We start from the raw sequence: 27209 nt of genomic DNA on the forward strand, positions 1-27209 counted from the left end.
ATGCAGAACAGGAGAAGATGTGGCACCCCATCCTGGTGATTCCCAATAGCCCTGGCATTAGGAGCTGCTTCAGGTCCTTGTCCCCTCAGCCATGGGGAGAGCACTCCTCTGATGGAGCTGTGGGAATTCCCTCTCTAAGCATCTTCTGCTCTGGGGGAATGCAGAGATCCCAACCCCAAGAGGCCCTTTGGCCATGGAAGCTGTTCACCAGGTATGGCTGAGATCACTCTGCCTGCTGGGGCTGTGCCTGGAGCTGCTCTGCTCCAGAGGTGTCCAGGTGTTCCACCTCTGGAACAGAAAGGTGGCACACTGGGCTGGAGGATATCCTGAAGAGCTGAGAGGTTTGGCACCAGATATTGAGGGAGGAAGACCCACAGTGGTTTGAGCCAGACAGACAAAGCCAAGGGAGCAGAGTAGGAGCTTTGCTGGGCCAGAGGCTGGTCCTGAAGGAGGGGCTCTGCATGACCCAGGCACTGATGCTGTGCAGTGTCCTAAGCACCTGCTCCACATCCCGGGACAAGGCACCTGGGGGCTGTCAGTGCTCTGGGCACAGCTCGGGCAGCTGTGGGTGGTACAGAGGGGCAGGGAGAAGCAGGAGCCGCTGGGGATGAATTGCTGAGGCTCAGCAGGCAGAGGGAAGTGGGGTGCAGGTAGTGTGGAGACACCTCACAGAGCCTTTGCATTGAGACCAGGTGCTGCTTTCTGCTGGGACATGGTGAAAAAATCAGCTATGAGGAGCCCTGGAAATGCCTGCTCTGGATCCATCCCTGTTCCAAGCCTACACATTCACCTCAGGGGAGCAGGGTGGGGTCCTGGAATCTCTGGTGAAAAATACCCACATAGAGAGGCTGGGGCTCCTTCTGCCCATCCAGCATGTCCATCGGGATGTGTCCTGCCCTGAGCCGGGCCAATGCTGGGGAAGATCTGGAGAGTGCGGCAGGTCAGGACAGCAGGGATGTGGCTGTGAGGGCTCCAAGCAGGGCTCGGCCCTAAAGGAGCTCTGCGGGGACAGGACCCTGCGGGACCCTGTCCGGGCCGGAGCCGGAGCTGAAGCTGGGTATAAAGCCGGGACTAGAGCCGGAACCGCGGATAGAGCCGGGCTGAAACCAGGGATAGAGCCGAGAATGTAGCCGGGACTGGGGCTGAAGCCGGCAATAGAGCCGAGGGAGCCGAGAATAAAACCGGGGACGAAGCCGAAGCCGGGCCGGAGTAGGGAATAAAACCGGGAACGGAGACGGAGCCGGAGCCCGGCCGGGGCCGGGAGCGGAGCGCGGCCGCCACCTGGTGCCCGGCCCTCGCCGCCCAGCGCAGCCCCGAGCCCCAGCAGGCGAGGGACCCCGGGCTGGGGCTGGGACGGGGGGCCGCAGGGCCATCCAGGGCAAGGCACAGAGCCGTCCCTCCGCGAGGGTCTCTGCCCCTCCAAGGCCTGCTGGCCGCTCTGTGACTCGGTTTCCCCGTGGGCAGGCGGGGTGAAGGCCGGTGGGGTGGCACAGGGATGCTGCCCACCTCAGGACGAGGCTGGCTTATGGAGTGAGCTCACGGACAAAACCCTCAGCGTGAGGGAAACCCGGCAGTCAGCAGAGAGCCCAAGGCTAGAGGTGTCACATGGCCCTTGGCCCCCAAGACCAAGGGGTGTCTCCTCCATCTCCCCTGGCAGAAGGGACAATTCCCCGCTCCCATCCCAGCCCAGGATGGACACTTCAGAGTCCCTGTTGGATGCCCACATGCTGCACAGGGCCTGCCATGCCCTCAGCTCTTGCTGTCCCCAGGCAGGTGACATTCAGAACTCTGTACCCACGGCCCTGGCAGACGTGGAGGAGGTGGCATCATGAGGGCTTGTGTTGGGATCACAGGCCATTCCAGAGGGAGAGGCCCCACAGCTGTCCTGGGCCACTGTGGCTGGCGATTCCCCCACTGTGTGCACCGTGTGCACCTCCTGGTGCTCCAGCCTGTGCCTAGGACTCCTTCACACAGGGTCTTGTGGTGGAACAGAGCCCCACGGGAGCCCCATCCTTCCCCATCCCTCCCTGCCCCCAGGTGCCTGGGTCTCAGCTGAGGTCTGGGCTGGCTCAGGTTCAGTGAGAGCCCTGCTCTCCTCCTGTGCACAGCCTCCTGCTGTGCCCCAGGACATAGTGGCATTTTCTCCAAGCAAAGCTGTACTGGAAATACTGATCCCCTGCTCATGCAGCATTCATTCCAGCTAGGTTCCCATTGGACTTCTTCCAGATAGTCTTTTGGGTTCCTATGTACAAATGTAAATATACACATCTTGCAGTTGTTTCCAATTGCAAAGTCCACAAAATACAAATTAAAAGTCATTTCTCACCTTGCCTCTCCCCCCTTTTCCAGCAATCCAGGCAGTGCTGTGACTGGAGGCTGGCACAGATCCCACATGTTCCCTGAGGCTCTGCTGGACTAACTTGGCATCTGCAGTACATTCCTGGGGGCAGCAGGACCCAAAACTTTGCCCCTCTCCTTCCACTGCACCCCACAACACTTTCCCTGTGTGCCATGCCCAGCCAGGGGCTGGCAGGGTGAGAAAGAGTTGCCTTCTGCAGGAGCCGAGCAGTGGGCACCATGCCCAGCATCACCTCAGTGCTGCCATGCGTGCCTGTGCCTGTGCCTGGCAGAGGGGCCATGGGCGGGGGGGTCTGGCCGTGGGCAGGGGGGTCTGACTCTGCTCCAGCACTGCCCCAGAGCTGCCCCTGCCATGGGGACACCCTCACACCCTCTCTCTGCTGGCAGGAGCCTGGACCGCCTGGACTCTGTTGAGATCCTCCTACCTCCGAAGTTCCCCACCTGGGAGGAAGAATACAACCAGATCTCTGACAGTGCCAATGAATCCAGCTGCATCAACCAGGTGAGGTGCTGAAGTGCTGACCCACTGTGCTGGCACAGGCAGCAAGGGAGGAGGGCAGCTCAGGGGGGAAGGAGCATCTTCTTCCCTCTTCAAAGCAAGGCACTGGCTGTGCTCCAGGAACTGCACAGGCTGTTCCCTGGCAGCTTTACCAGTGTCATGGCCAGCTCTTTAATCAGGATTCCTATTAGACCTCCTTCCTGCAGTTTTGCCTCCTCTCACACTGCTGGTGCAGCCAAAATCCCTCTGTCACAGGTGTGGTAACCCAGAGGATGCCCCACAGTGCTGGGGGAAGCTCAGGCCTGCTCCAGGTGCAGGGTCTCTCTATGTCACCCCCCAGAACCATCTGCAAGGCTGTTCAACCTTGCTGCAAGTCCCTCATGCCCACTGGGCTGGTCCAGAGCCAGGGCCAACCTCTCCTGCTGGTGTCCAGTCTGGGACCCTGCAGGGCCACCAGGGACAGTCACCCTGCCCAGCTCAGGACCTCACCCCTCATGCAGCAGACTGGACCCAGGAACAAGGAGCCCATAGCTGGGGAGGCTGTCCTGCCAGCCAGCTGGTGATGTCTCTTTTGGATATTCCTGGGCACCATGGCAAAGCCAAGGATGTCCATGAGATGCTGGCAGAGGGTGGCAAACCCCTTGCCACAAGGTGGGCTCATGCCCCAACTGCAACATTTGGGATGTAGTTGATGCAAAGTGCGTCTAACATCCCACACTATGGTTGTGGGATTGCTCTGGAGCTCCCTGGGGCTGGGATTGCTCTGGAGCTGCCTCCCAGGCTGGGAGATACCTGGTGCCAGGACAAGCCTTTGCAGACGTACCGTGTGCTCATCTCAGCCCTTCCACCGCAGGGCAGTGATGGCCCCACAGCCTTGCCCAGCAAGCCCTGTCACCCTAGGTCTCTGTACCATCTGATCGTGTGTGTCTGCATGAGGAGCACCCTCACAGCTGCTTTGTGTGTGCAGGGGGCCCAGAGCAGTGGGGTGGGCACCAGAAGCCCTGTGGGAGGGGGGGAAGGGCATGTCCTGTCTGTTCCCATCCAGGTGTGGGGAGCTCTGAGCCCCTTGGCAGGGGTCTCCTGCTGTCCCAGAGCGGTCGGAGCCCTTGCAGGGGAGCTGGGGTGAGCAGGGGCATTGCTGGGCATTCCTGTTCCCTGTGGCCAGTCCTGTCCCTTGTGCAGCAGCAGCAGCAGCAATGTGCTGGGTGTCTCAGTGCACAGCAGGGTCAGGACCGCCATGTCCTCATCCTTTGCGTGTCAGTCCGTGCTGAAGTCTCTGCAGAAGACCCTGGCTCTGTGCTCTATCCATGTCGAGAGCTGCTTCCAGGAGCTGAGTGCAGCACCCCCATGGAGACATCAGGATGGTCTTGGAGCTGTAGGGTCTGAGCAGCCCATGATGTGCCAGAAGCTGCACAGGCAGCCAGCCCAGAGCCAGGCTGGTGGCACTGGGATTGCTGGGGACACAGCGACTGCCACAGCACCCGCTCACACGGGGGCCTGCTGCCATCACGTGCACTCTGCCACTGTCCCCTCAAAACCAGAGAGCTCAGCTGCAGCTGGTCTGGATTGAGAGGCCTCCCACAAACTGCACGTCTGTTGATCCAGGATGGATCTGGTTCATCCACCAGTGCGTGCTGGTCTCATCCATCCCAGTGCCAGAGGCAGTTCCTGCCTTGCCCTCACTTCGGTGTGACCTCCACCACTTTCCTTGTGTGTCCAGCCAGTCACACAGTGTCTTCCCACATGGAAACACCTCCAGCTCTGACAGACAAGTCCCCTCTACTCGGTTTTGTCCCCACCCAGCTGCACTGTGCAGCCCTCTGGCAGTCCGGGGATCACCAGGTGTCAGCACCCCCTGTCACACCAAGGGGGACAGAGCTGGTGACCCCAACACTGCCGTGCCCCACCATGGGCTGTGCCCTGTGCAAGAGGGCCAGGCCCATTCCCAGAGCCAAGCCTCTTCCCTCAGGCACACTTTGAGCCTGGATTCTCCCCAGAGGGTCATCCCGGGCAGGTGGTGCCAGGCAGAGCCCCGAGGGTGGAGAGGAGGAGGAGGAGGAGGAGGCGGTAGCCATGCTCCCAGGCAGTGCAGTGTCTGTCGGGGCTCTGTTAGTACGCTGATTGTGTGCCGTGGCTTTGCCCTGCTGGGGAGACAGAACAGCTTCTGTGTGGCTTCTTCTGGCACGGGGAGACAGCAGCAAGGTGGCCAGGCCAGCCCTGCAGGCTGCAGGACAGCTCCCCCCACACGGAGCACTCAGGCTGCCCACGGCTCTGTGGGCTGTGAGGTGCTGGCCAGTGCTGGGGTCTACCCAGATATGCTCAGTGGGAGCCACCTTGTGCAGCTGCCCCTGTGTGCAGAGGGGTGTCCCAGCACGGTGTCCCCAGTGTCCCCTGTGGGTGTACACAGCAGGCTGAATGCTCAGCAGCTTCTCCCGTGGTTGAGGTGTCCTGTGGAGCTTTGCCGTGTCTGTGCCACTGTCTGAGGGGCCTGTGTGGCCTCGCTTGGCATCTTACAAGCTCTGCAGTTTGTACTGAAGTGTCAGCAGCAGTGGCCCAAGGGGACAGACCCCTGCTCCCCTTGTGCTCGGTCCCTGTGTAGTGACTGTCTGTGTGAGGGGCTCCCTGTTCTTGGCCTTTAACCTTCTCCAACTCTTTCTTCCAGATCTTTGGACCCCCCTCACTTATCCCTCAGATATTTACCCATGGAGAGCAGGTATTGTCCCACTGGTGTTTCTCTCATCCTTTCTCATGGAGCTTTGTAGGGCCAGCCTGGACACCCATGGCAGGGTGTGACACGGGCTCTGGGGTCAGCCCATGCCCAGGCCAGCAGCAGGAGAAGAAGGAAAAGAGGAGGAGAAGGAGACAGCACTCTTTACCCAGGCACTGCAAGGCAGCTGGAGAGCTTGAGTCCTGGGCTCAGCAGGGGCTTAGGGACTGTCAGTTTTAGGGGGAAAGCAGATGAACTTCTTGAGCCAAACCTCCTGGAGCTCAGATGCCAATGCTGGGCAGAAAATGCTGTGTCCTTGTGTGCCAGGAGAAAGAAAGGGCTAGGAGAGATGGATGTGAGCAACAGGGCCAGTCTCAGCATCTCTCACCTATATTTCAGAACGGTCTGCTCTGGGCTGGGTCTGGTTTGACCTGGCTGAGCCTCTCCCAAGACCAAGTTTGCCCAGCAGCTGCCACAGGAGAGCAATGCAGGGCTGTAGGCAGGAAGGAGGAAGGTGGGGCAGTGGGAGAGCTGCCCCTGCCCTACTTACCCCTGGCCACAGCCAAGCCCTCTCCTGGCACTCACCAGGGATGGGGCTGGGGTGGATTTTGAGACTCACCCTAGGCATGTGTGAGGACGTCTCCCCATGTTGGCCCCCGAGGGGCAAGCGTGCCCTGATGCACTCTCACATTGAGGCTGGGGCCCTGGCAGAGGCTGCACTGGGATTTTGGCCACACATGCTCTCTGCAGCAGGACTGGGGGTGTTTCACAGGCACTGCACTGGTAAGTGTCCACTGCTCCACAAGCTGGGACTCTCTCGCCTCCAAGGAGGGGCCCCTCTTCCCTCTCTCAGCAGAGAGCCCAGCAGCACTGGCTACTGACCACTGACCACTGTACCTCCCGTCCCCCCTGCCATGAGCGGGACCCTCCAGGAGTGGCCGGAGGGCGAAGAGCAGGACGAAAGGAAAGGGAAGGGAAAGGAAGGGCGGCTGCAGGCAGGGGCTGACTGGGGCTGCCCTGTCCCTGTGCAGGCACCCGAGCCAGAGCTGGGGGAGCAGTACGAGCCCGTCTGCGACTCCACCTACAGCGAGGCTGAGTCGGCGGCTGCAGAGGTGCTGGACCTGCCTCTGCCCAGCTACTTCCGATCCCGGAGCCACAGCTACCTCCGCGCCATCCAGGCGGGCTGCTCCCAGGAAGACGACACGGGCTCCGTCCGCTCCATCTCTCCGCCGCCCACGGGCAGCCTCAGCGGCAGCAGGACCCTGCCCACCAACAGCAGTGAGTGCAGCGGCGTGCGGGGACGGGGCGCGAGGTCGGCGGGGACAGGGGACACGGCTGTCACTGCCTAGGGGCGGTCGAGCATGCGAGGCGCTGGGCTGGGGTCCCTGCATCCCCAGCCGTGGTTGTCCATGACTTTGGAGGCGTGTGGGGGCTCGCTGTGTGCCCGAGAGGATGGGCAGCAGCTGGATGTGGGTGCTGGAATGGCAGACGGGCTCTGGGTGCTGGGTCAAAGGAGGTGTGACCATCAGGTCAAGGGAGGAGATTCCCCCTGATCTACTCTGCTCTCATGAGATCCCTCCTGCAGAGCTGACTCCAGCTCTGGGGCCCTCAGCACAAGAAAGATGTGGAGCTGCTGGAGCAACTCCAGAGGATGCCATGGAGATGATGCTCTGTCCTAGATTAGGGCAAATTTGGGAGAAGACCTCCAGAAGGAGCCCCCAGAAAGCAAACCCCCCACGGCCCCTCCCCCACCTGGTTTGGGAAGAATTTCCTCAGAGAGAAGTGGAAAAAAACCTGTTTATTTAACAAGCAAAACACTCCCCAATACAAAAAACAGATGACAAAACTCTTTCACCGTTCTGAAGAGATGACAAATTCAGAAAGTCTCTCCTGGGAGTGGTTGCCCAGCTATCAGTCTTCGGCGCTGGGGATGGCTGCTGCAGGTCACAAAAATGCAGACTCTCAGTGTTTCTTGATGTTTCCCAGGTCCAGGTCCAGAGCAGGTTCAGATGATATTCAGGAAAGGGAAAGGGAAGGGAAAAAGAAACAGTCCAGGGTAAAAATTGGACTGCCTAGCTAAACTAACTAATAAACAAAAGCAAAAGCAAAAGCAAAAGCAAAAGCAAAAGCAAAAGCAAGCAAGCAAGCCAGCAAGCAAGCAAGCAAGCCAAGCCAGCCAAGCCTCTCCTAGACACAGACCATGGGGGGAGGTGAGCTGGCTGATAACAAGACAAAACAATCCTTCACTTTTCAGAGTCAGTCCTGAAGGCACAGAACATAATATCAGGCATGAACAGAACACACGATTTGGGATACAAGCACCATACCGTCACCCTAGGACATGCTCCAAGGGCTGAAGCCCCTTTGCTCTGGAGATAGGCTGAGAGAGGTGGGAATGTTCAGCCCGGAAAAAAGGAGGTTCCAGGAAGATCTTAAAGGTTAGTGAGGTGCTTGCACAGGGTGCCCAGAGCAGCTGTGGCTGCCCCATCCCTGGAAGTGTCCAAGGCTCGGTTGGATAGGGCTTGGATCAACCTGGTCTAGTGAAAGGTGTTCCTGCCCAGGACAGGGGTGGATGAGCTTTAAGGTCCTTTCAACCCAAACCATTCTCTGACTCTGTGATGACACATAGAGAGAACCCAACATCCCTGGCTGTGGGGTACAAACAGGTCGTTCACGGAATTTCAAGGCACCAACAAGCTTTCCCAAGCCCCAGAGCCCAGCATCCCTGTGCTGAGCCATGGCAGCATTTCCGTGATGCTCCAGGTCACTTGATCTGCGTCACTTTGCATTATTTTCTCCAAGGCAACCTGTTCCCTTCCCGGCTCTGGCCAGCCCTGGTGCTCCAGGTGGGGCTTAGGTGTAGCACAAGATGTGAGGAGCTGACAGGCCCCATCCTGGGGATAATTTTGGGAACTGGTTAGCAAAGGTGATACCTTGGTGTTCCTGAACATGGTGGTGCCTGTTCATGGTGCAAGGCAGATGCCAGAGCAGGCAGGAGGAATGCAGAACCTCCCCAGGGCTGTCTGTGGAGGCAGCTTGTCCCATCCCCATGGGGCCAGGGTCAGGCCCAGCAGGACAGTGCCTCTCAGCACCAGCTCTGGCACCAAGCGGGGTTCAGAGCACCCTCAGCTCATCTGCTGTGGGCAAAGCTGCTACAGCACTGGGATGGGATGGGATGGGATGGGATGGGATGGGATGGGATGGGATGGGATGGGATGGGATAAGATGAGCTGTCAGTGGGAGACAGCACATCCCAGCTCAAGGTAGAGTGGGGAATAGGGAGGAGAAACTGCAGCCTTCCTGCCTGGCTGCAGGCCTTCCTCCCCAGGGATATGGGCATGGAACATCTCCCTTCAGTGGCCTGAGCTGCAGAGCCAGAGCTGCAGAGCTGTGGACCCAGTCATGGTCCACAGGATGAGGCAGGAACTGGAGGACATCCTTGGGAGGGATGGGCTGTTTGCTCAGCCCTGTCCCTCCTTCCTGCCACCCTGTCTCCTCTGTTCTGTCCCACACTCCTCCCACCTGGCTCCCCCTGTCCCACAGCCCTCTCCTTGCTGGCTCAGTGCTGCTGAGCTCAGTGCTGCCACAGGTCCAGGCTGACACTGGGCAGCAGCAGCAGGCACAGCACAGAGGGGGCTTCCAAAATGCCTGGGTGCCACCTCTCTCTGACATAACCCAGCACAGTTCTGCTGGTTCCCAGAGCATACCCCAGCCCTTCACATTGGCTGCTGGGCCTTGGGAGGGGAAGAGTTTTGGTGGAGGATTGAGGAGCAGAGAGGAGCATCTGTGGTTGTGCATGCACAGGATGTGGGAGGCAGGAGACACATCTGGACAGTACTCACACCTCTAATCAGCCATCTGGGCTCAGTTCCCTTGCAAATCGTGGAATTATTTTGATTGAAAAAGCCCTCTAGGATCATTGAGTCCTACCATTAACCCAGCACTGCCAAGCCCACCACTAACCCATGGCCCCAAGTGCCATATCTGAAATGAACAGGGCTAATGCCTTTATTAATGTTCAGCTCTTTATTAAAAAGATCAGCTGGGCAGGGGGCCCGACACAGAGCTCGCCCCCGCTGTTGTAGCTTTCCCAGGTGGCCGAAAGGAAGGAGGTGTGCAGAGTCTGTCACTGAAGTCCAGGGCAGCAGCTGTCCCTCCTTCTTTCCTTGTGGCACACCGGTGGCCAGTGGCCAGAGGGTGAGGAGGCATGGCGTGCAGAGTCTGTTGCTGAAGTCCAGAACAAAAGCTGTCCCCGCTCCTTCCCTGGTGGCAGCACCGGGAGTTCTCTCTGTCTTTCCATCTCCCTGCTTCCCAGCCTACTCTAGTCTAGTTTTTTTAGGCAATGGTGATGGGCAAAAGTCGATCAGGGGATGTGTTTCCCTCTTCCTCAGCTAGGGCATTTATCTAGGCCCCTCTACTGTGTTTGGTTTTTTATTTAGGGGTGTCTTTATCCCCTAAAAATACTCGCATGATCCCAAGAGTTTTTTATTTGCATTTTAGTCCCAGAATGGCAGCGTGGGGGGAGGCCGGTTATCTCCAGGTAGTTTAGAGAAAACAGAGCAATTAGCTAATTAACATTTCAATATCGGTACTCGGCTAGAGGTAGTAGTTGTTTCAGTGTTGCCATGGGAACTAGGAAGGCCCTGCCCGCATCTCTGGGGAACACCTGGAAACTGTTCATTACAAATCCCTCCTCTATTTTTTTGATCGGGCTTAAGCCCGCATCAACTTACAGTCTTTGGCTTTTGAGGGCTAACTTCTTTTGGCTTTTGTATGCTTTTACTTATGTCTGACGGTTATTCTCCTATTCTTTAGAAACTAAGACTTAATAAATTCTAATTAAAAATTTTTCAATTAACTCCTTTGGCTAAAGGACACTTATTCTTATTAAACAATTACAAAGTATTTAAACCTTTACTATGGTACTTTAACTCAGAAACAGTTATTAACACCTTACTGTATATCAGTCTCTAGCAAGTCTTCTTTAAAGTTAATTTTAAGTCCTCTGGTTTCTTAATTACTGTCCATGCACAAGAGGAGGCAGGTGACACTGTTGGGTCTGGTCTGGCACTGATCCTTTGACTCTGGTGACCTGGGTCCAGCCTTTTTCTTGGGTCCGTACCGCAGTGTGTGTGGTGAGTAGTACCTGGAAAGGTCCTTCGAATTTGGGGGTTAATGGAGTGGTAGTGTTCCAGGACTTTATCAACACCTAATCCCTGGGACTGATGTTGGGGACATTGGTGTCCAGAGGGGAAGTTTGGGGGAGATACCCCTTCTTTCGGAGGCCTTCTAGGGATTTTCCTATGACCTCTAAATATTTCTGAGTTGCTGCCTCCCCTTCCAGATAATCTGCTGTACTGAAAGGGGTGATTAAAAAAAGGGAGTCCAAATATCATTTCATAGGGAGAGACCCCTATATCGGACCGAGGTCTTGTTCTGATGCGCAAGAGAGCGAGAGGTAAACACCTGAGCCAATTCATCTTTGCCTCTTCAATTAATTTGGTTATCACATTTTTAAGAGTTCTATTAAACCTTTCCACTCTTCCAGAGCTTTGAGGATGCCATGGGGTGTGCAATCTCCACTTTATCCCCAGGGCTTTTGTTACTTGATGTAAAGTTTGAGTGACAAAATATGGACCTCAGTCCGAGTCAATGTTACTGACTAGCCCGTATCGAGGTATGATGTTTTCTAAGAATATTCTTGCAACTTCCTGCGCAGTTTCCTTTTTGGTTGGGAAAGCCTCCACCAAGTGAGTGAGGTGATCTACGATCACTAGTAAATGTTTGTACTTTAATTTTCCCTTGCAGGGTCAACTTTTGGGCTTCTTTTGTCAGGATAGCTGCTGCTGCGATTACTTGCATGCAAATTGGCCATCCTCTGGCTACTGGGTCTAGTAGTTTTGAGAGGTAGGCTGTTGGCTTTTTTGTCTTCCCCATTTAAATACACTCTTAGGGCTTCTTTGAGCAACTCATTCATGTTCTTTTCTTGCCAGTCCTCCATATTTTTTAGTTTTTGTCTAATATCAGGCCAGGATTTGGTGACAAACTGGACCTTCAAGAGGACTTGACCCTCTGGGCTGTGTCTATATTTGAATATAACTGGAAATTTTGTTTTAGTCGGTTAAGCCAAATTGCCACATTCTCATCCTTCTCCTGAGTACCATCAAAGGCCAATTTCGTGTTGCTTCCCCTAGGGATAGACTCTTTGATCCCTCTTATCATGAGGGACCTATAGTCTCTCATGTTTTGCCTTCCTTCTTCCTGGCTGGGACTCCAGTTGGGGTCCACCAAGGGCATCCCCTGGTTCCCTGGGGGCCCCAATCCACCCTCTCTTTCCCATATCTTCACCCCTGCCACTCGGATCATCTGGACCTCTCCCAGAGAGAACAGAATGCTTAGAATAGCTCAGCTCTCCCCAGGTACAAATACTCAGCCCTAGAAATTGGTCCAACTGGCTAGATATTCCAACGGGGTCTTCCACTAAATTTCTTAGCTCTTTCCCAAATCCCCAGACTTCGGAAGCTGCCAAAGGTGCATCCACAAACCTAACTCCCCCAGCTGCTCTACCCATAGGAACCCCTCTAAGGGGAAAGAGCCCCTCCACCCTTGGTGCTTTGGATCGGGTGCCACAATATGGCCCTTTTTCTAAGACACCAGGCAGGGAAATAGTAGTGGAGACAGACACTGGAGGCCAGGGGGCATGCCAGGTGGTGAACCAACACTGGGCAAAGGTGGCCTCAGCTCCCAAGTGGGAGGAGGCAAGGAAACTCCAGCCGGAGAAGGGGAAGAGGGAGTTGGGGAGATGGTTGAGGAAACTAGGGGAAGGGACGATGGAACAGAGGTGGGAAAATGGGGGAAAGGAATCAGGGACTCAATAGGAGGGGCTGAAGGACCAACTGGGGAAACTGTTGGGGAAGCAACAGGAGCAGAAGGGGGCAGGCAATTGAGGGGGTCCCATTCCTTTATTTTTCTAGTCTCCCCCTCTCTATTCTCTTTGTCTTCCTCTCTATTTCTTTGTAACTTGCATATTCTCACAGTCTCATTATTTATAAAATTCTCCAGCCAGGAAGCTGCATAAGATAGTTGTTCTATATCAAGGTCCTCTCGGGTTTTTTTAGGTGTTGGTTTAACTGATTACACATCCACTGATCTCGGGTTCCGTACCATGGCCATTCTCCCTGTAATTCTAACTTCGGCCATACTTCTATACTGTAATTTATCATCTTACTCTTGTCTAGACTCTTCGTGGTCTCCCGAGAATCCCATTGGTCTAACAGTTGCCCCAAGGGGCTGTTAGGGGGAATTATCTTTGTTTTCTCTTTGGAAGGATTTGCTCCTTTACTATAACCTCTTCCCATTTTCAGGCCTCAAAAAGAAAAGAAAAAAAATATATCTTAAATGGTGCTTCTATCTAAAATGGAATATACGGACAGGCAACTAAACCTTATCTGGCCCCTTCCCACAACTTAGTATTTTAAATCACTTGACTGAACTTAATCTCTTTTAACTAAACTCCCACTCTTGGTCCTACCCTCTTGGCACTTTACATTGTCTCTTGGCTAGGACAATCACTAGTCACACTCACATCCATTGTCTTCTGTTCTTTTGCCCTTCGGCCTAAGTTTTGGACTTCTTGATGGACTTTCTAGGCTTGTACCCCTGCTAAGTCTTACCCAAACTCTTACTTGGCCTTTTGCCCAACCTTCTTACTAGGCTTAGGAGGCTGGATCTCCCTGCCGAGGTAAGGTCGAATGTTCTCCCAAGCCTTACACTTTAACTCCGGCCAAGCCCCCTTGCCTGACCCTACTAGGCTTGGGAAGCTTGGTCTCCCTGCCGAGGTAAGGTCGAACGTCCTGCCGAGCCTTACACTCGAACTCTGGCCAAGCCCCCTTGCCTGACTCGCCTACTAGGCTTAGCTTGCTTGCCTTCCTGCCTTTCTGCTTACTCGGGTTCATGCTTGCTCTGCCAGGGACATCCTGCCCTGCCTTCCAGGGACATTCCCCTACCTGCTCTGCTGGGGACCTCTGGCCCCGCCTGCCAGTGACATCCCACCTGCCCTGTTATCCTGTCTTTCCTGCCCTCTGCCTGGCAGGACTTGCTGCTCCTGCCTGCTAGGACATCCTGCCCTACCTGTCAGGGACATCCCACCTGCCTTGTTATCCTGTCCTGCCTGGCTGGGACATGCCCTCTGCCTGGCGGAGACATGCTGCTCCTGCCTGCTAGGACATCCTGCCCTACCTGCCAGGGACATCCCACCTGCCCTGCTATCCCGTCCTGCCTGCCAGGGACATGCCCTCTGCCTAGCAGGACTTGTCGTTCCTGCCTACTAGGACATCCACATCCCACCTGCCCTGCTGGGGACATTCCCCTTGACCTGATTGACAGGGACTTACTTTGCCTGTAGGGGACCTCCACACACTCAGAGGGCCTGCATTACTTCTAAGGAGACACCTCAGTCACTCCTCTATTCCACTCGCTTCCCCCTGTTCCCAGCTGGCCCCTTCACAGGAGTGCGGAAACACGGTACTAGTGGGTCCCTCTCACTTTGGGGATCCAAGCTACCGGCCCCCGTCTCAGTCACTCACTCATTCACTCATCTCCCAGTTTTTCTTACCAATCCGATGCTCCTCCGCGTTGCTCGTCTCATGCTGGTCTTACGGTCCGAAGGTAGACAGCAACTCCCGAGGGTCCCTCAAAGCAGGTGGTCGAGCTGTCCAGAGGTCCTCTTTGGGCGTGGCTCTCCCAGACGAGCCCCCAACTGAAATGAACAGGGCTAATGCCTTTATTAATGTTCAGCTCTTTATTAAAAAGATCAGCTGGGCAGGGGGCCTGACACAGAGCTCGCCCCCGCTGTTGTAGCTTTCCCAGGTGGCCAAAAGGAAGGAGGCATGCAGAGTCTGTCACTGAAGTCCAGAGCAGCAGCTGTCCCTTCTTCTTTCCTTGTGGCACACCGGTGGCCAGAGGGTGAGGAGGTGTGGTGTGCAGAGTCTGTTGCTGAAGTCCAGAACAAAAGCTGTCCCCGCTCCTTCCCTGGTGGCAGCACCGGGAGTTCTCTCTGTCTTTCCATCTCCCTGCTTCCCAGCCTACTCTAGTCTAGTTTTTTTAGGCAATGGTGATGGGCAAAAGTCGATCAGGGGATGTGTTTCCCTCTTCCTCAGCAAGGGCATTTATCTAGGCCCCTCTACTGTGTTTGGTTTTTTATTTAGGGGTGTCTTTATCCCCTAAAAATACTCGCATGATCCCAAGGGTTTTTTATTTGCATTTTAGTCTCAGAATGGCAGCATGGGGGGGTGGGAGGCCAGTTATCTCCAGGTAGTTTAGAGAGAACAAACAGAGCAATTAGCTAATTAACATTTCAATATCGGTACTCGTTGTTTCAGTGTTGCCATGGGAACTAGGAAGGCCCTGCCCGTGTCTCTGGGGAACACCTGGGAACTGTTCATTATAATATCCACAAGTTTTTTGAACACTTCTATAGATGGTGACTCCACCGCAGCCCTAGGCTTCCTGTGCCAGTGCCTGAGCACACTTTCCATGAAGAGTTTTCCCTAATATCCTGTGGTGGCTACCTGCTACAACCTCAAGCAGTCGAGAATTACTAACTAGCACTGCCTGTGAGGCCGAATGGCCGCCACGTGAGTGCTGGCAGTCCAGGGGCTGGCCTCTGCCTCCCTGGTACTGCTTATTGCTGCGGCATGGGTAATGCAGCTTTGATGGCTTCAGACACAGACAGAGAGAGACGAAGGGACGAGAGGACACTTTGCTTGCAGAACGTTTATTCCCCCATGCATGAACGGAACAAATGCCCTCAGCATCATGCAAGGTAGGAGGGCAGCAGATTAAGTAGAGGGTGGGCGGACAGGGGTGGAAATCTGGCTCGCCCAATGGGGATAAACGTTAGAGGAGTGACATGGATTATAACAACCAATGGTGACATAACAGAGGTGGGTACAGAGTTTTGGGACAAATAGGAGGGTAAGGTGAGGTGATTGATGCAGAACTTTCCATGAAGAAGCTGGGAGTGGTTACAAGATTGACACCCTGACAAGGAGTGACAAACCTTGACTGACAGAACCAAATAAGGAGAAAACTGGGAGAAGTGAGAAGATTGACAGGTAACTGTGGATCTGAAAGGCAGGCACTTTCAGTGTAAACAACTTGGAGCAAACCATTGTGAGGGAATATTTGGGGTACAAGGAACAAACCTAACTAACATTAATAAAATCCTGACTAAATCAACCCTACCTACAACAATATCCAATCTAAACCCCTCCTGAGACCATTTCTTTTCATCCTGCCACTTGTTACTTGGGAGAAGAGCCTGATCCCCACCTGGCTGCACCCTCATCTCAGGGAGTTGTAGAGAGTGAGGTCCCCCTTGAGCCTCCTTTATTGCAGGCTGAGCCCCTCAGCTTCCTCTTGGTGCTCCAGCCTCTTCCCCAGCTCCGTTTCCTTCCCTAGACATGCTCCAGCCCCTCAATGTCTTTCTTGTCACAAGGGGCCCGAATGGACAGAGCACTTGAGGTGCCTCACCAGTGCCCAGCACAGGGCACAGTCACTGCCCTGGTCCTGCTGCCGCACCATGGCTGGTACAGGCCAGGTGTCATTGGCCTCTTGCCCACCTGGGCTCATGTTCAGCTGCTGTCAGCCAGCACCCCCAGGGCCTTTTTTGTGCATCCCCGAGGCTCTAAGTGGCTGGTGGTGTAGGAGAGGGGCCTCCTGAGCAGCAGGTGCCAGCTTGGTGGCAGCAGCCTGGACACATGGGGAGAAGTGGGTGCACTGTCACCTGCAGGTGTAATGGTCACTCACGGCCTCTGCTCCACACAGGGCTCTGGGATGACACCATTAAGAACCCTGACCCAGACACATCCCAGGGACATCTTTCTTCATCCATCATCCATGCACCAGCCCAGAGGAATGGGGACCATGATGCTTTTGTCTGTGTAGGGACACATCCTAAAGAGACACCAGCAGCAGCAGTTCTGGGGCCAGCACAGGCTTCTTGTTCCTTGAAGGCCATGTGGGGGTTGGGTGCTGAAGCAGAGGGACTCAGGCACCGTCAGAGGGCAGGAGGAGGGGCAGCGAGCTCCATGCGGGGTGTGTGGGGAGCATGGGGGAGCACCCTGACAGCTGTCACGCCCCTGCCAAGCCAGTTCCTCCCACTAATGCCTGTGTCACTGGCAGTTACAAGGCAATTAGCTCCCGTTTGACAGCCAGCGAGACAGATGATGAGCTGCCCTTGATCAGCCTTAAACAAAGCTTTGTTCCTTGCACAGCCGGAGACTCAAAAGCCCCAGTGGAACCTATTCCTCTAATTGCCAGGCGTGCAGTGACAGCCGCGCCCGCTCCCAGCACCACAAAGGGCTCGCCAAGCCCCGGCTCCTGCTTATTACAGGCAGCTCTGGGAATTACTTGTTTAATAGACTGCTTGCAATGCAGAGCAGAGTATTTGATGTCCAGGGGAAACAGGAAAGCAGAGGTGAGCAAGCAAATGCAGCAGGGAAAGCTCACACCAAGCCAGTTCTACTCGAGCTCTTCCCAGTCCTCCTTTTGCCATCTGGCAACACCACCCTTGCTCAGAGCATCCTGCCCTGGGATTCAGCAGCCTGTTCCCGAAAAGCTCAGGTGTCCAGCTTCTTATCCTGTGTCCAGATCTCTTGCAGGGAGGCCAGGGCTGCACACACCTTGTGCCCTCCATATACCAGAAGTTTTCCAAGCCCAGGCTGGGCAGGAGAGCACTACCTGCGAGAGATACTCCCAAAGGTCAGGATAGAACTGCCCTCTCTGTCCCACCTACTTCCTGTCTTCTTTGTATTGCTTTTGTTTCCCTGTTTATGACTAAATTAGAGAGCTGGCTTCTGGGCCCATGGCTGTGCTAGGGGAAGGCACAAAGTCCCCTGGCATTGATGCTCTTGCAGGGACTGCAGGGCTGTGCTTAGGAGGAAGGACAAAGTGCCTGCACCACCAAGGGCTGGCTCATTGTGGGATGAATTTCCACGGCTTCTGGGAAAGTCGTGTATCTTCCTCCTCCTTCTCCTCCTCTGTGTGCCGTGATCCCGGTCTCTGTGTAGGCAGGCCATTTCTGTTGCACTCCTCTTGGCTGTCATGGCCTTCTCTCCTGTGTGGGGAAGCAGCAGCGATGGGAAGGCACAGGGAACTCACACCGGGCCAGGAGCCATCACTGAGCCGGGGGTGAAGCACCACTGCGGCCCCTCGCTAATACCATCAGCCTGAGCTGACCCCACACACACTTTGGGAGGGACTGCTATCATTGCCTTCAGATTTTCTCCTTCTTTTTGACCTAGATTTCACGTTCCAGAAATAGCTTTCTCTGACATACAAGCAGGAAAGGGATTAGAGGGAGAGCATGTGTGTATGTGTGTGTGTGTGCCAGGGAAAGATTTCTGTTTCATGCTCCATCAGTGTTTGCGGAGGAAAAAAGGGCACGTACACACGTTCTGTGATGTATTCACATGTCTGTGGGACAAAAAGAAATTCATGACAGCTGTTTCTGTCCACATTTGCCAATTCATTTTTCACCTCCGAACTTCCCCTTGTTATTACGGAAACTCCACCACCGCCCTGTGCCCAGCCAGCGCTCCCTTTTCCCCCAGAAGCCGTGCCATGGCCACAGCCCTGCTCTCTGCTCCACCCCCAAACCCATACCATCCCTGTCTTTATGTGCCTGGTGCTCTTGGCTGCCAGATTTCAGCACTCCCACAGGCAGCACCTGGCTGTGAGCTTGCTGCCTGCTGCAGGGACGTGGCTGGCACGCAGAACCAGTTGCAATGGGTTTGAGCCCACAGAAATGCCCAGGTCCCCGGGAAGGGGGGAGCTGCAACCACACTGTGGGATGCTGTGCTGACACAGACACGGGAGGTGAGCACAGCTCCAAGGTCCTGGCCCAGCCTGCCTTCTCCCAGTAGGGACCATCTACAAAGAAGTAGAAACAAAGGCAGCTGCCAGCATTTCCCTTTGCTGACATGGTCAGAAAGACAAGTCCTTCTTGTTGCTTGCTTTTTTCAGCTTTGATAGCAGGAAAGGGAGTTGGTGCTGTCATCGTGGGAGTGAAGAAGCCAAAGCACTAAGGGGTGCCTCAGCTCACTCAGAGCCTCTGGGAGGGTGGCACTGGGAGTCCGTGCACAGTGCTGTGCTCTGCCCGTGAAGAGAGCTGGCTGGAGGGCAGTGTGCCAGGTACACAGACTCCTGAGGTCTCTCCTCAAGCCAAGGAGCCTGGTGGCATCCCCACGTGCTGGCTGTCCTTGTGACCCAGGTGGACACAGAGCTGCCCTGACACCAGACAGTCACAGATGCCCCTTTGTGTCCCCTCTGTTGGTGATGCTCAGCCCCTCTGTGGCTCCCCATGGCCACAGGGCTTGTGCCATCATCACTGGGGAAGTCCCCACAGCAACCAAGGGCAGCCTTAGCTGAGACAGACACACATGTGCCAGGAGAGCAGGGCTGGGTGGGGTTGAGTGAGGCTCTGAAAACAGCCTGGAGCAATTTCAGGATGTCAGACAGTGCAGGCAAGTGAGGGTTTCTCTGTGTATGTCTTAGTTTGGGTTGCTTTTCTTCTCCTTCATGCTTTCCCATTATCTTTTCCATCTACTGAGCCATAACCTGGGTATTTCTAAGGGTTCAGGAAGAGATTGGCAGTTCAGAGCTACCTGGGAGACCCTGAACTGAAAACAAGTTTCCTTTTTTCCTTGGTAAGCAGTGGAGTGGGGAGGCCCTAGGCTGAGGGTCCCAAGGCTCAAAACTGACTCTGTGACCAAATTCTCCTTCAGCCCCATTGTGCTGCTGCTTCCAAGAGCAGAAGCAGCAAATCCGCAGCGATTCTTTTGCTGAATGCCGAGGGCGGCGGCGGCTCGGTCCTGCCTGCGGAGCCGGCAGCACTTGAGCTCAGTGCGCTGTTTCCCACAGCACTTTGATCGCTCCTTGCTGGAGACCAGCCCTTCTCCGAGTGCTGGGAGCCCAGCGAGCCGTCAATAAATCCCAGCACCAAGGAGCGATGGTAGCAGCGAGGGGCAGCGGCAGCACACGTTCTGCTGGCAGGGGCCACGCGGCAGCACCGGGGCTTGCACGGCCACGGTCCTTCCCAGGGCCCAGCACCACCAGTGCCCGCACCACGCTGGGCTGGCGGGCACCCGCTGCCCGTCTCGGTCAGACGCCACACAGAGCGATTCCGGCCTCGCAGAGCTGACCTCAGCCCCAGTCCAGGGGTGCCTTTTGCTCATCAGCTCCGTGTGTCAGTGCAGGATCTGAGGGATAGAGCTGGATGCTCCTGCAGCACCCGGCGTGGCTGTGCCCAGGGCGCAGACCCTGGGGTGGCTCTGCCCAGCAGGTTTTTCCCACAGCCCGCACGCTGTGCCAGCCCTGCTCCTCTTCACACCTCTATCCTCCATCAGCCCTGCTCTGGCAGCCCTAGGGGAGGCACAAAACACAGCCCCAACACACCACCTGCACCCACTGAGCTTCCGCTCCCTCTCCCCATGCCCAGCGGGGCAGAACTCCACCAGCAAATCTGGGACCGGGGAAAACACCCACAAGGGAAACCTCCTCGTCCCACTTGTTCCTTTTCCATGTATTTCCCTCTGCCCCGGAGGTTCCTCTCGGCAATGCTGCAGGAGGTGCGTGGCGGCAGCGCTGCGCCCCTGCACCCGCCGCCCACGGGGGTCCTACCGTGCCCGCTCGGGGGCTGGAGCGGCTGGAGCGAGCGGGGAGAAACGGGAGGGCTCTTTCAGCCAAACTCGCGTTTGCGCGTGGGTGGGACCGCGGCCGCGCTGGGAAAGATGTCATCGCGGCTGCCGCGACAAGGAGACAAAGCTCCCGCGTGGGGTGGGAGCGGCGCCCGCTTTGTTCAGCAGCGCTTGGCTCCCCCGCGGCAGCGGCGCTGAGGCAGCGGCCGCTGCCGCCCGTGTCCCTACTCGGTAGTGCCGGGGGTCCCGAGGGTCCCACCGCGTGTCCGGCAGGGCGGAGGGACCCGCGCGGCCGTAGGAGCGCGGGGGGGGGGCGGGCTCGGGGCGGTGCCGGTGCCCGGGCGCGGGGCGGTCCCGGGGCGGGGCGGCCGTTTAACGCCCGGCCCCGCCCGAGCGCGCGGCCAGAGCGGCGGGCGGGCGCGGTGAGTGCGGTGGCGGATCCGCGCGTCTCCTCCCTTCTCCAGCGGCGGCCGCACGAGCAGCCGGAGCGGCCCCGCCGGCGGTTCGTCCTCCTCTTCCTCCCCTCCGCGGGACCCAGGCCGGGCCGAGCGCCCTCGCCGCGCGCCCCCCCCGTCTCTCCGGTCCCCTCCGCCCCTCTTTGTGTCTCCCATGGCTTTGTGTCTGGAGCTCCTCAGGCAATGTGAGTGACCGCGCGAGCGGGGCGCCGAGCCGGGCCCTGCATGGCTGCGGGCGGGGGTGCCGCCCCCTCCTTCCCTCCTTCCCTCGCTGCTGCCGCTGCTCCGCCGCTTGCCGGGCCCGCCGCCCCTTCCGCTCCCACGCGCGTCTCGGGCCTTCGTGGGAGCGCCGGGGCCGCCCCGCTCGGCTCCGGGCTGGGCTGGGCTGGGCTGTGGGAGCCGCTCCATCCTCCTCCCCCGCATGCCGCCTGCGCCGCGGGGAGCCGGGCCCGGGCGGGGGTGGGCGCTGCCCGGTGCCAGCCCCGCTGTACCCGTCCCCGGGGGCCGCGCGGGGTCAGGCCGGTGCCCGGCCCGGTGCTTCAGGCTGTTACGGAGTCTCTGGGTGCCGCAGGGAGGGAAGCGGCGCCTCACGAAATGCGTTCCCCGCCGGAGGACACGGGCCCTGTCTTTGGAGAGGCGTTCGGATTCTTCCTCCCCTGGAGAAGAAATGGGAATTGTCTGGGCGAGGCACGGAGCTGAAGGCTGACATTTTGCAGCGCAGCGAACTGGCACCTCCCGGCCAGAGCTGGCTCTGAAAAGTCTCTTTTTTTAGCCTGGGAGAACAGGTCCTGGCTGAAGGTGCCTCGTGTGGCAGCCCAGCATCGAGCCGCCCGCTGTGTGCAGGAGTTGAGGCTGAACCCCTCGAGATTTAACTGCAGGTGCAGCCCGGCTTTAGTGTGCTTTGGAGGACATTGAGGATGTTGCGGTTGGTTGTGAGCAGTCAGTAGATGTAGCTCTAAATTTCTACTCCAGTCTTGATTAAGAGGCTCAAAAAGGAGGATTGTTTGCAGGATGTTGTTGGTAGGACTAATATTACTTATTCTTCAAAGACCTTGACCCCAGGGTGTGCAGGAAATGTCTTTGAGATGAGAATGGAATTAGGACCTCTGAATCCTAGGCTGTAGCTTGTCACTTGGGGGAGGAAAAGAAGAAAAGGGAGGAAGAAAAAACCCTACAGCATGTGGCATTGAATCTTAAAATAAATTCCAGTCATGTGGGATGATAACAAGCCAGATTGCCAAGTCGTGTAAATTGGCAGACTTGATTCCAGAGGGTCCAAATTACTTTGCTGGTAATTGCTCTTCCAACAGGCATTTGGTGCTATGAAGTTACATGTTCTTGAAGGCATGTAAAATCGTAATTATTGATCAAATTCAGTCTGTTTGGCTTTCAGATAAGTATTGCTGTGTGTCTGCACCCAGATACTTGGAGGAGGGTTATCTGCAGAATTTGTCTGTTGTTGGCAGGCGTGGAAAACCTAAAAATTCATCTTTAAGGTGCAAACACCGAACTGCCACATGATAGTTTTGCATCTAGCTTGCTGCTTCATCCCACTTCTGTTGTGGCAATGTAACTTTGGGGTGCAGCTGAGGGCCCCAGGATCTGTAGTGTGGCCCTGGAAGTGCTGGAGTGTAACTGCTGTGCACTGTGCCAGCTTGGAAAGGACAAGGAGACCCTGGGCAGCAAAGGTGATAAGGGAAGAACTTGGTTTCTGTGGAGTGTGGGTTATCTGTCTGTACAGTCCAGTGGGATCTGGCAAAGGACAGTTACTGGGAGCCCCACAGGTCCCTGTGTGGAGATGTAGCCGGTGTCCCAGCACACGCTGTCAGCTTGTTTTGCTCCCAGCTCTGTGTGTCAGTGGTTGGGTGCTTGATCTGTGTGTGCAGTTTGGATTTGTGGACACTTCTGACTGCTGAGCTCAAGGTTATTCTGCTGCTCCAGCCTGATGCACGGGAGACCTGCTGCTCTGTGAGCATGTTCCTGGCTGTGCATGCTGCCAGAGCAAGAGAACGGTGAAAGCTTTTAATGGGTAACTAATGATGGCCCGGCATTTACAAACAGCTGTGTGTCAGTTTTTGTCTCCTGTATGGATTTTCTTGTTGTTTGAGCCCAGACTGGGATGGTCTGGAATGAGCCAGTCACTGGACTGCATGAAAGTCACTGTGGCACTTTAATTTTTCTCATAACCCACTTCATGCACGCCTGCAGAGCCACAGTACAGCAGGGCCTGGTTGTGCCTCTTCAGCTGATACTCTTGCTCTGTGCAACCTGCACAACAGCCTCAAATATTTTTTAATGGATTGAGGAGGCATAATTGGATTCAGAGCAGTGCAAGTTACAGGGACATATGTGAGTTGGAAGGATTAAGGCTGTGCAGGCGGGTGGCCTTGTTCAAGAAAAATCCCCTGTAATTTGTGCAGTGAAAAGTTGTCAGTGTGTTTTCTATCAGAGCAGATTTAAAAGGGAGGGGAGCAGTACTAAGTATGATTGCTGTTTGCTGTGAAAGGCGATTAGAGTTCAGGCGCTGGATAAAGTTCTGTGAGGGCTGGAGTTGGGAATGGTGAATTCAGGTCTCTCCAGAAGAGGTCATGGAAAAATGAATTTCTTTCCCTTCTCTCCTGGTCTCCCGCCTGGAGAGAAGAAGTGTGGTGCAGAATGACACCAGGGTTTAACATAAGCTGCCTTTAAGCAGGCAAAAGTTAACCTATTTGCAGATGGGCCAGTTTAGGAGAGGAGAAAATATTTAGGAATTCTGTCCACTTCAATTTGTCTTGCAGAATTAATTAATTGCTGGCCCTTTGGTGCAGATTGGTACATTAAGTAACAAACTTCTGTCCCCTGGAGAAGCAAGAGGAAACAACGTTTGCTCTGCCAGGGTCTGCCTGGTGAATGCAAAAGGCACCATTGCAAAAGTATTTGTGATTTTCACTGAAAACAGTGAGATAAGTGCTCAGATCCATCTGCCCACATGAGTCTAGTCTCTAATTAAATGGGCAGCATTAGGTAGGGCAGTCCCAGTGTTTACATAGCTCAATGTGGCTGCTAGTCTGCTGTCACAGAAGGTGACAAGCATTGCTGGGGGAGTTATTGGTCCCTCAGGACTGGAGACTGCTCCATTTCTGTAGAGGACAGGGCTGTGGGTTATGCACTGCCAGGCCTCTTCCCAAATTTCTGTACATCTAGAAAGACAGCTGAGTTCTGGTTCTCTCCTCCTCCCCTTCTTGGTGCTGAGCTTAATCTTGCAGTGTGAATTGCCAGTAAAGGCAGAGGGGCACATGCACCTGCTGGGACACAGGCAGGGTGCTTGATGCCCACACAGGTGCTGCAGCAACACCTGAGCAGACAATGCATACAGAACTGGGTTATCCCCACAGCTCTGCTGGGTCTCGGGGAGGAGTGAAGTTTGTCAGTTTCTCTGGGAACACCAAGAACATGAAACCAATCTCTAAGGGGACTCACCCGAGCCAGGCTGTAGTTTGGTGCATCAAACAGCAGTACTTGAAAAGGAAACAGTGAACAGTATGTTAACAGGAAACAGTATGTTTGAAACCTTAGAACTAGTATTTACATCAAGGGTGTGTTGATAGTCAGTCTTGTGTATCCCATTTAGTGCTCTTCATTAAGACATCCAGGTTTCACTGCAATGAAAATCTTCACTGCGGTGGAATCTTTTCTGAACCTACTTCCAAGAGATCAAAGCTTAAGTTGCTGTTTTGTGTCTCCAGTTTGAAGTTTGACCAAGAAACTTGAGTGGTGAAAGTTTCAAAGGTAAATTCTTACCTGTGGTGCTGGTCTGTCAGAGCTGGAATTAAAGTGGAGATCCGAAGTTGCTTATGCCTTTCTGCTGATGTGCTGTCATAGTGCAAGGTGATGTTTGATGAAAGCTATTTAAGAGTTCATAAAAGGGAATTTTTATTACAAGTTGTTTTCATAAGATTAGTCAAACTTCTAAGTATTATTTGTCTTGTTTTGTTTCTATTCTGGGAGTGGTTGAGATCTACCTGAACAGGGCCCAGCCAGGCATCTGCTGTGTGCAGAAGGGATCTCCAAACCTAAACTTCTTAACCAGAATGGGCATATCTACAGCTGCATTGAATTAGAAGCTAAAATTGAGAAGTTAAAGCGTGGATGCTGCATCCCTCTTAGGCCTTACACATAAGCCAGCTGCCTGCATCTGAAGCCAGAGAAGGTGTCCCAAAGGCTGCTGTGGGGTTGTCCCTGAGGGAGTGCCTGGGCCCTCCTGGAGGCCCTCATTAGGAGCTGTGTCCGTGCTTGGCTGCCAGCCTGGTCAGTGCTGCTCTGTGGAGAACAGCATGTGCAGGACAGGTCATGGGGCCATGGCAGGGCTCTCAGGTCACTGGAGTGGCTGCTTTGTTGGGAGCCCTCCTTTCCCTTGTTTGAATCCTGAGGCTTTACAGTCCCTTAGCATGCCCCAAACATGGGGTCCTGAGTTACAGCATTTCTGTGCAGGAACTCTTCCAGGCTTTGGTGTGCTTCATTGAGCAGCTGCCAGTGCTGCCAGTCCGAGCTGCCACTCCAGCAGCAGGCCCAGACTGGGAATTCTGGTCTCTCAGCACCGCTGCAAGCTCCCTGGCAGTGCAGAGCTACTGTAATGCCTGGCCTTGTACAGCCTGGGCTGGAACTTTCCTGGGGAGGAGGTGGCTTTGGGAAGATGGATACGGGTGGAATTGAGCTGGAAAACTTCTCCCTATGCCTGAAACAGTGTTTAGTCTGATCTCTTGGAAGTACAAGGTTGTTGAGCAGTGCTTGCACCTCCTGAGCTGCTGGCTCTGGGCAAAGCAACTACTTTATTTCCAAAGTATTGGATTTCAGTGATGCTCAGGTTTGCAGCGTGCCAAGCGCCAGGCCTTGAGCAGGGAATCCTGGATGCTGGGAAGCAGAGCCCTGCTCACCAGCAGCCTGTTGCCTTGGCCACAGTGCTGCTGCTGTTGGTCTTTGTTCTTGGCACAGGTTCAGTGTTGGCATTGCAGTCACCCTGCAATCTCCTCGCTGCTGCCCTACCAGCAGTGTGGTGCCACACATTAACTTTTATCGCTGCTCTTTGAGGGCCCTGCTGGAGATGAGTGCTGCAGAGCACCCAGGTGCTGAGGGGACGCTGCCAGAGCAGCCCTCCAAGGCCTGCTCCCTGCCAGGAGCTGTTCTCACACGAGTCAAACACTGAACCAGGCTGACTGGGGGGATCAGGGCTTTGGGCATGGCAGACAAAAGGCCTGATGGAGCTGTGGCTGCTGTCACCATGCCCAGGTGGCTGCTGCTGTCAATGCTGCTTGCTGTGACAGCCATGTGAGGGGTTGCTGAACACACAGCTCTGACAGTCACATGTTCCCTCAGACCCACCCTGTGTGTGCCCCAGCCAGAAGGGATCCCTGCGTTTTGGGTGTTCATATCTGTGATGCTTTAATTCCTCTTCGTAGTGCATCAGGACTGATGAAATGTGCAGGCTTAAGCAATAAAAGGGAGAATGTCTTGAGTGGCATCCTCAGGGCAGCAGGGCAAGGACCGAGGACCAGCTTCTGCTCCCAGGCAACCAGCAACAGGGTGAGAGGACACTGTCCTTAAGCTGTTTATGTTGGACATTAGGAGGATTTTCTTCACAGAAAGGGTGGTCAGGCACTGGAAGGGCTGCCCTGGAGATGTCCAGGGAAGGACTGGATGTGGCACTCAGTGCTCTGGGACAGTGACAAGGTGAGGATATGTCACAGATTGTATTCGGCGGTCTCAGAGGTGTTTTGCAGCCCAAGTGATTCAGTGACAGCAGGAGCTAGCTGGGCCCCGGGAGCCGTGAGCTGGAGCTGGGAGATGCCCAGTGCCTGCCTGCGAGAGGGGCCTAGAGCAGGTTTCCCACGAGTGCACGAACAGCACAGGGAGTGGTGTAGCTGCTCCGGGGGCCGCAGCGGGAGCGGACGGGGCGGCCCCGGGCGCTGCAGGCCGGCGACAGGGGGGGTGTCCCGGGGACGGGGGTGGCTCCCGCTCGGCTCCGCGGCCCCGAGCGCTGCCTGCCCGCCGCCGGGCGCGCTTTGCGGCCGCCGCGCTTTGCAGCAGGGCCGTAGGGCGAGGTGAGCGCCGGCCGGGCCGGGCCGCTGCTGGCGGGCCCCGGAGAGCCGCGCAGGGCCCGGGGCACAGCGGGGCCGGGGCCGGGTGAGCTCCGACTGCCGCTCCGAGAGCGCCCTGTGCTGTGTCAGTGTGCAGGGACACAGCCCCAGGCTGTCACCCCCATTGTCCAGGGAAGGGAATGGGGCACCAGGAGCAGCTGGGGGGCTCAGCCGTGGTTTACTCGACAGGATGATGTTCGGTCACAGGTCCAGTCTCATTGCTTCTGTACAACAATGTGCTCTCCAAGGGAGATGGAGGCACTGTCCTTTCCCTCGTCCAGGCTCTGCTCAGACCCAGAGGTTGCCGTGCCCGGCTGGCACCATCTGCAGTGGCCAGCACGCATGGGTTGGGTGCCCTGAGCTCACTGTGGCACAGCA

The 27209-nt window shown here is 55.7% G+C and overlaps 1 protein-coding gene across 7 annotated transcripts in view; it reads left to right on the forward strand.

Annotated features, from left to right (window-relative positions):
* Positions 1-27209, forward strand: part of DLGAP4 (DLG associated protein 4) — a 157252-nt gene that overhangs the window by 89558 nt on the left and 40485 nt on the right. For 4 of the 7 annotated variants that reach the window (XM_053992756.1, XM_053992758.1, XM_053992759.1 and 1 more), the window contains 3 exons: positions 2746-2860; positions 5520-5570; positions 6596-6842. In XM_053992756.1, coding sequence (XP_053848731.1) covers positions 2746-2860; positions 5520-5570; positions 6596-6842 — 413 coding nt within the window. Of the gene's footprint in view, positions 1-2745; positions 2861-5519; positions 5571-6595; positions 6843-20771; positions 20904-27209 lie in introns of those variants that run through there. The other 3 variants (XM_053992757.1, XM_053992760.1, XM_053992761.1) reach the window with 2 other exon arrangements.

The sequence above is a fragment of the Vidua macroura genome, chromosome 17, assembly GCF_024509145.1.
Source record: "Vidua macroura isolate BioBank_ID:100142 chromosome 17, ASM2450914v1, whole genome shotgun sequence".
NCBI lineage: Eukaryota > Metazoa > Chordata > Aves > Passeriformes > Viduidae > Vidua > Vidua macroura.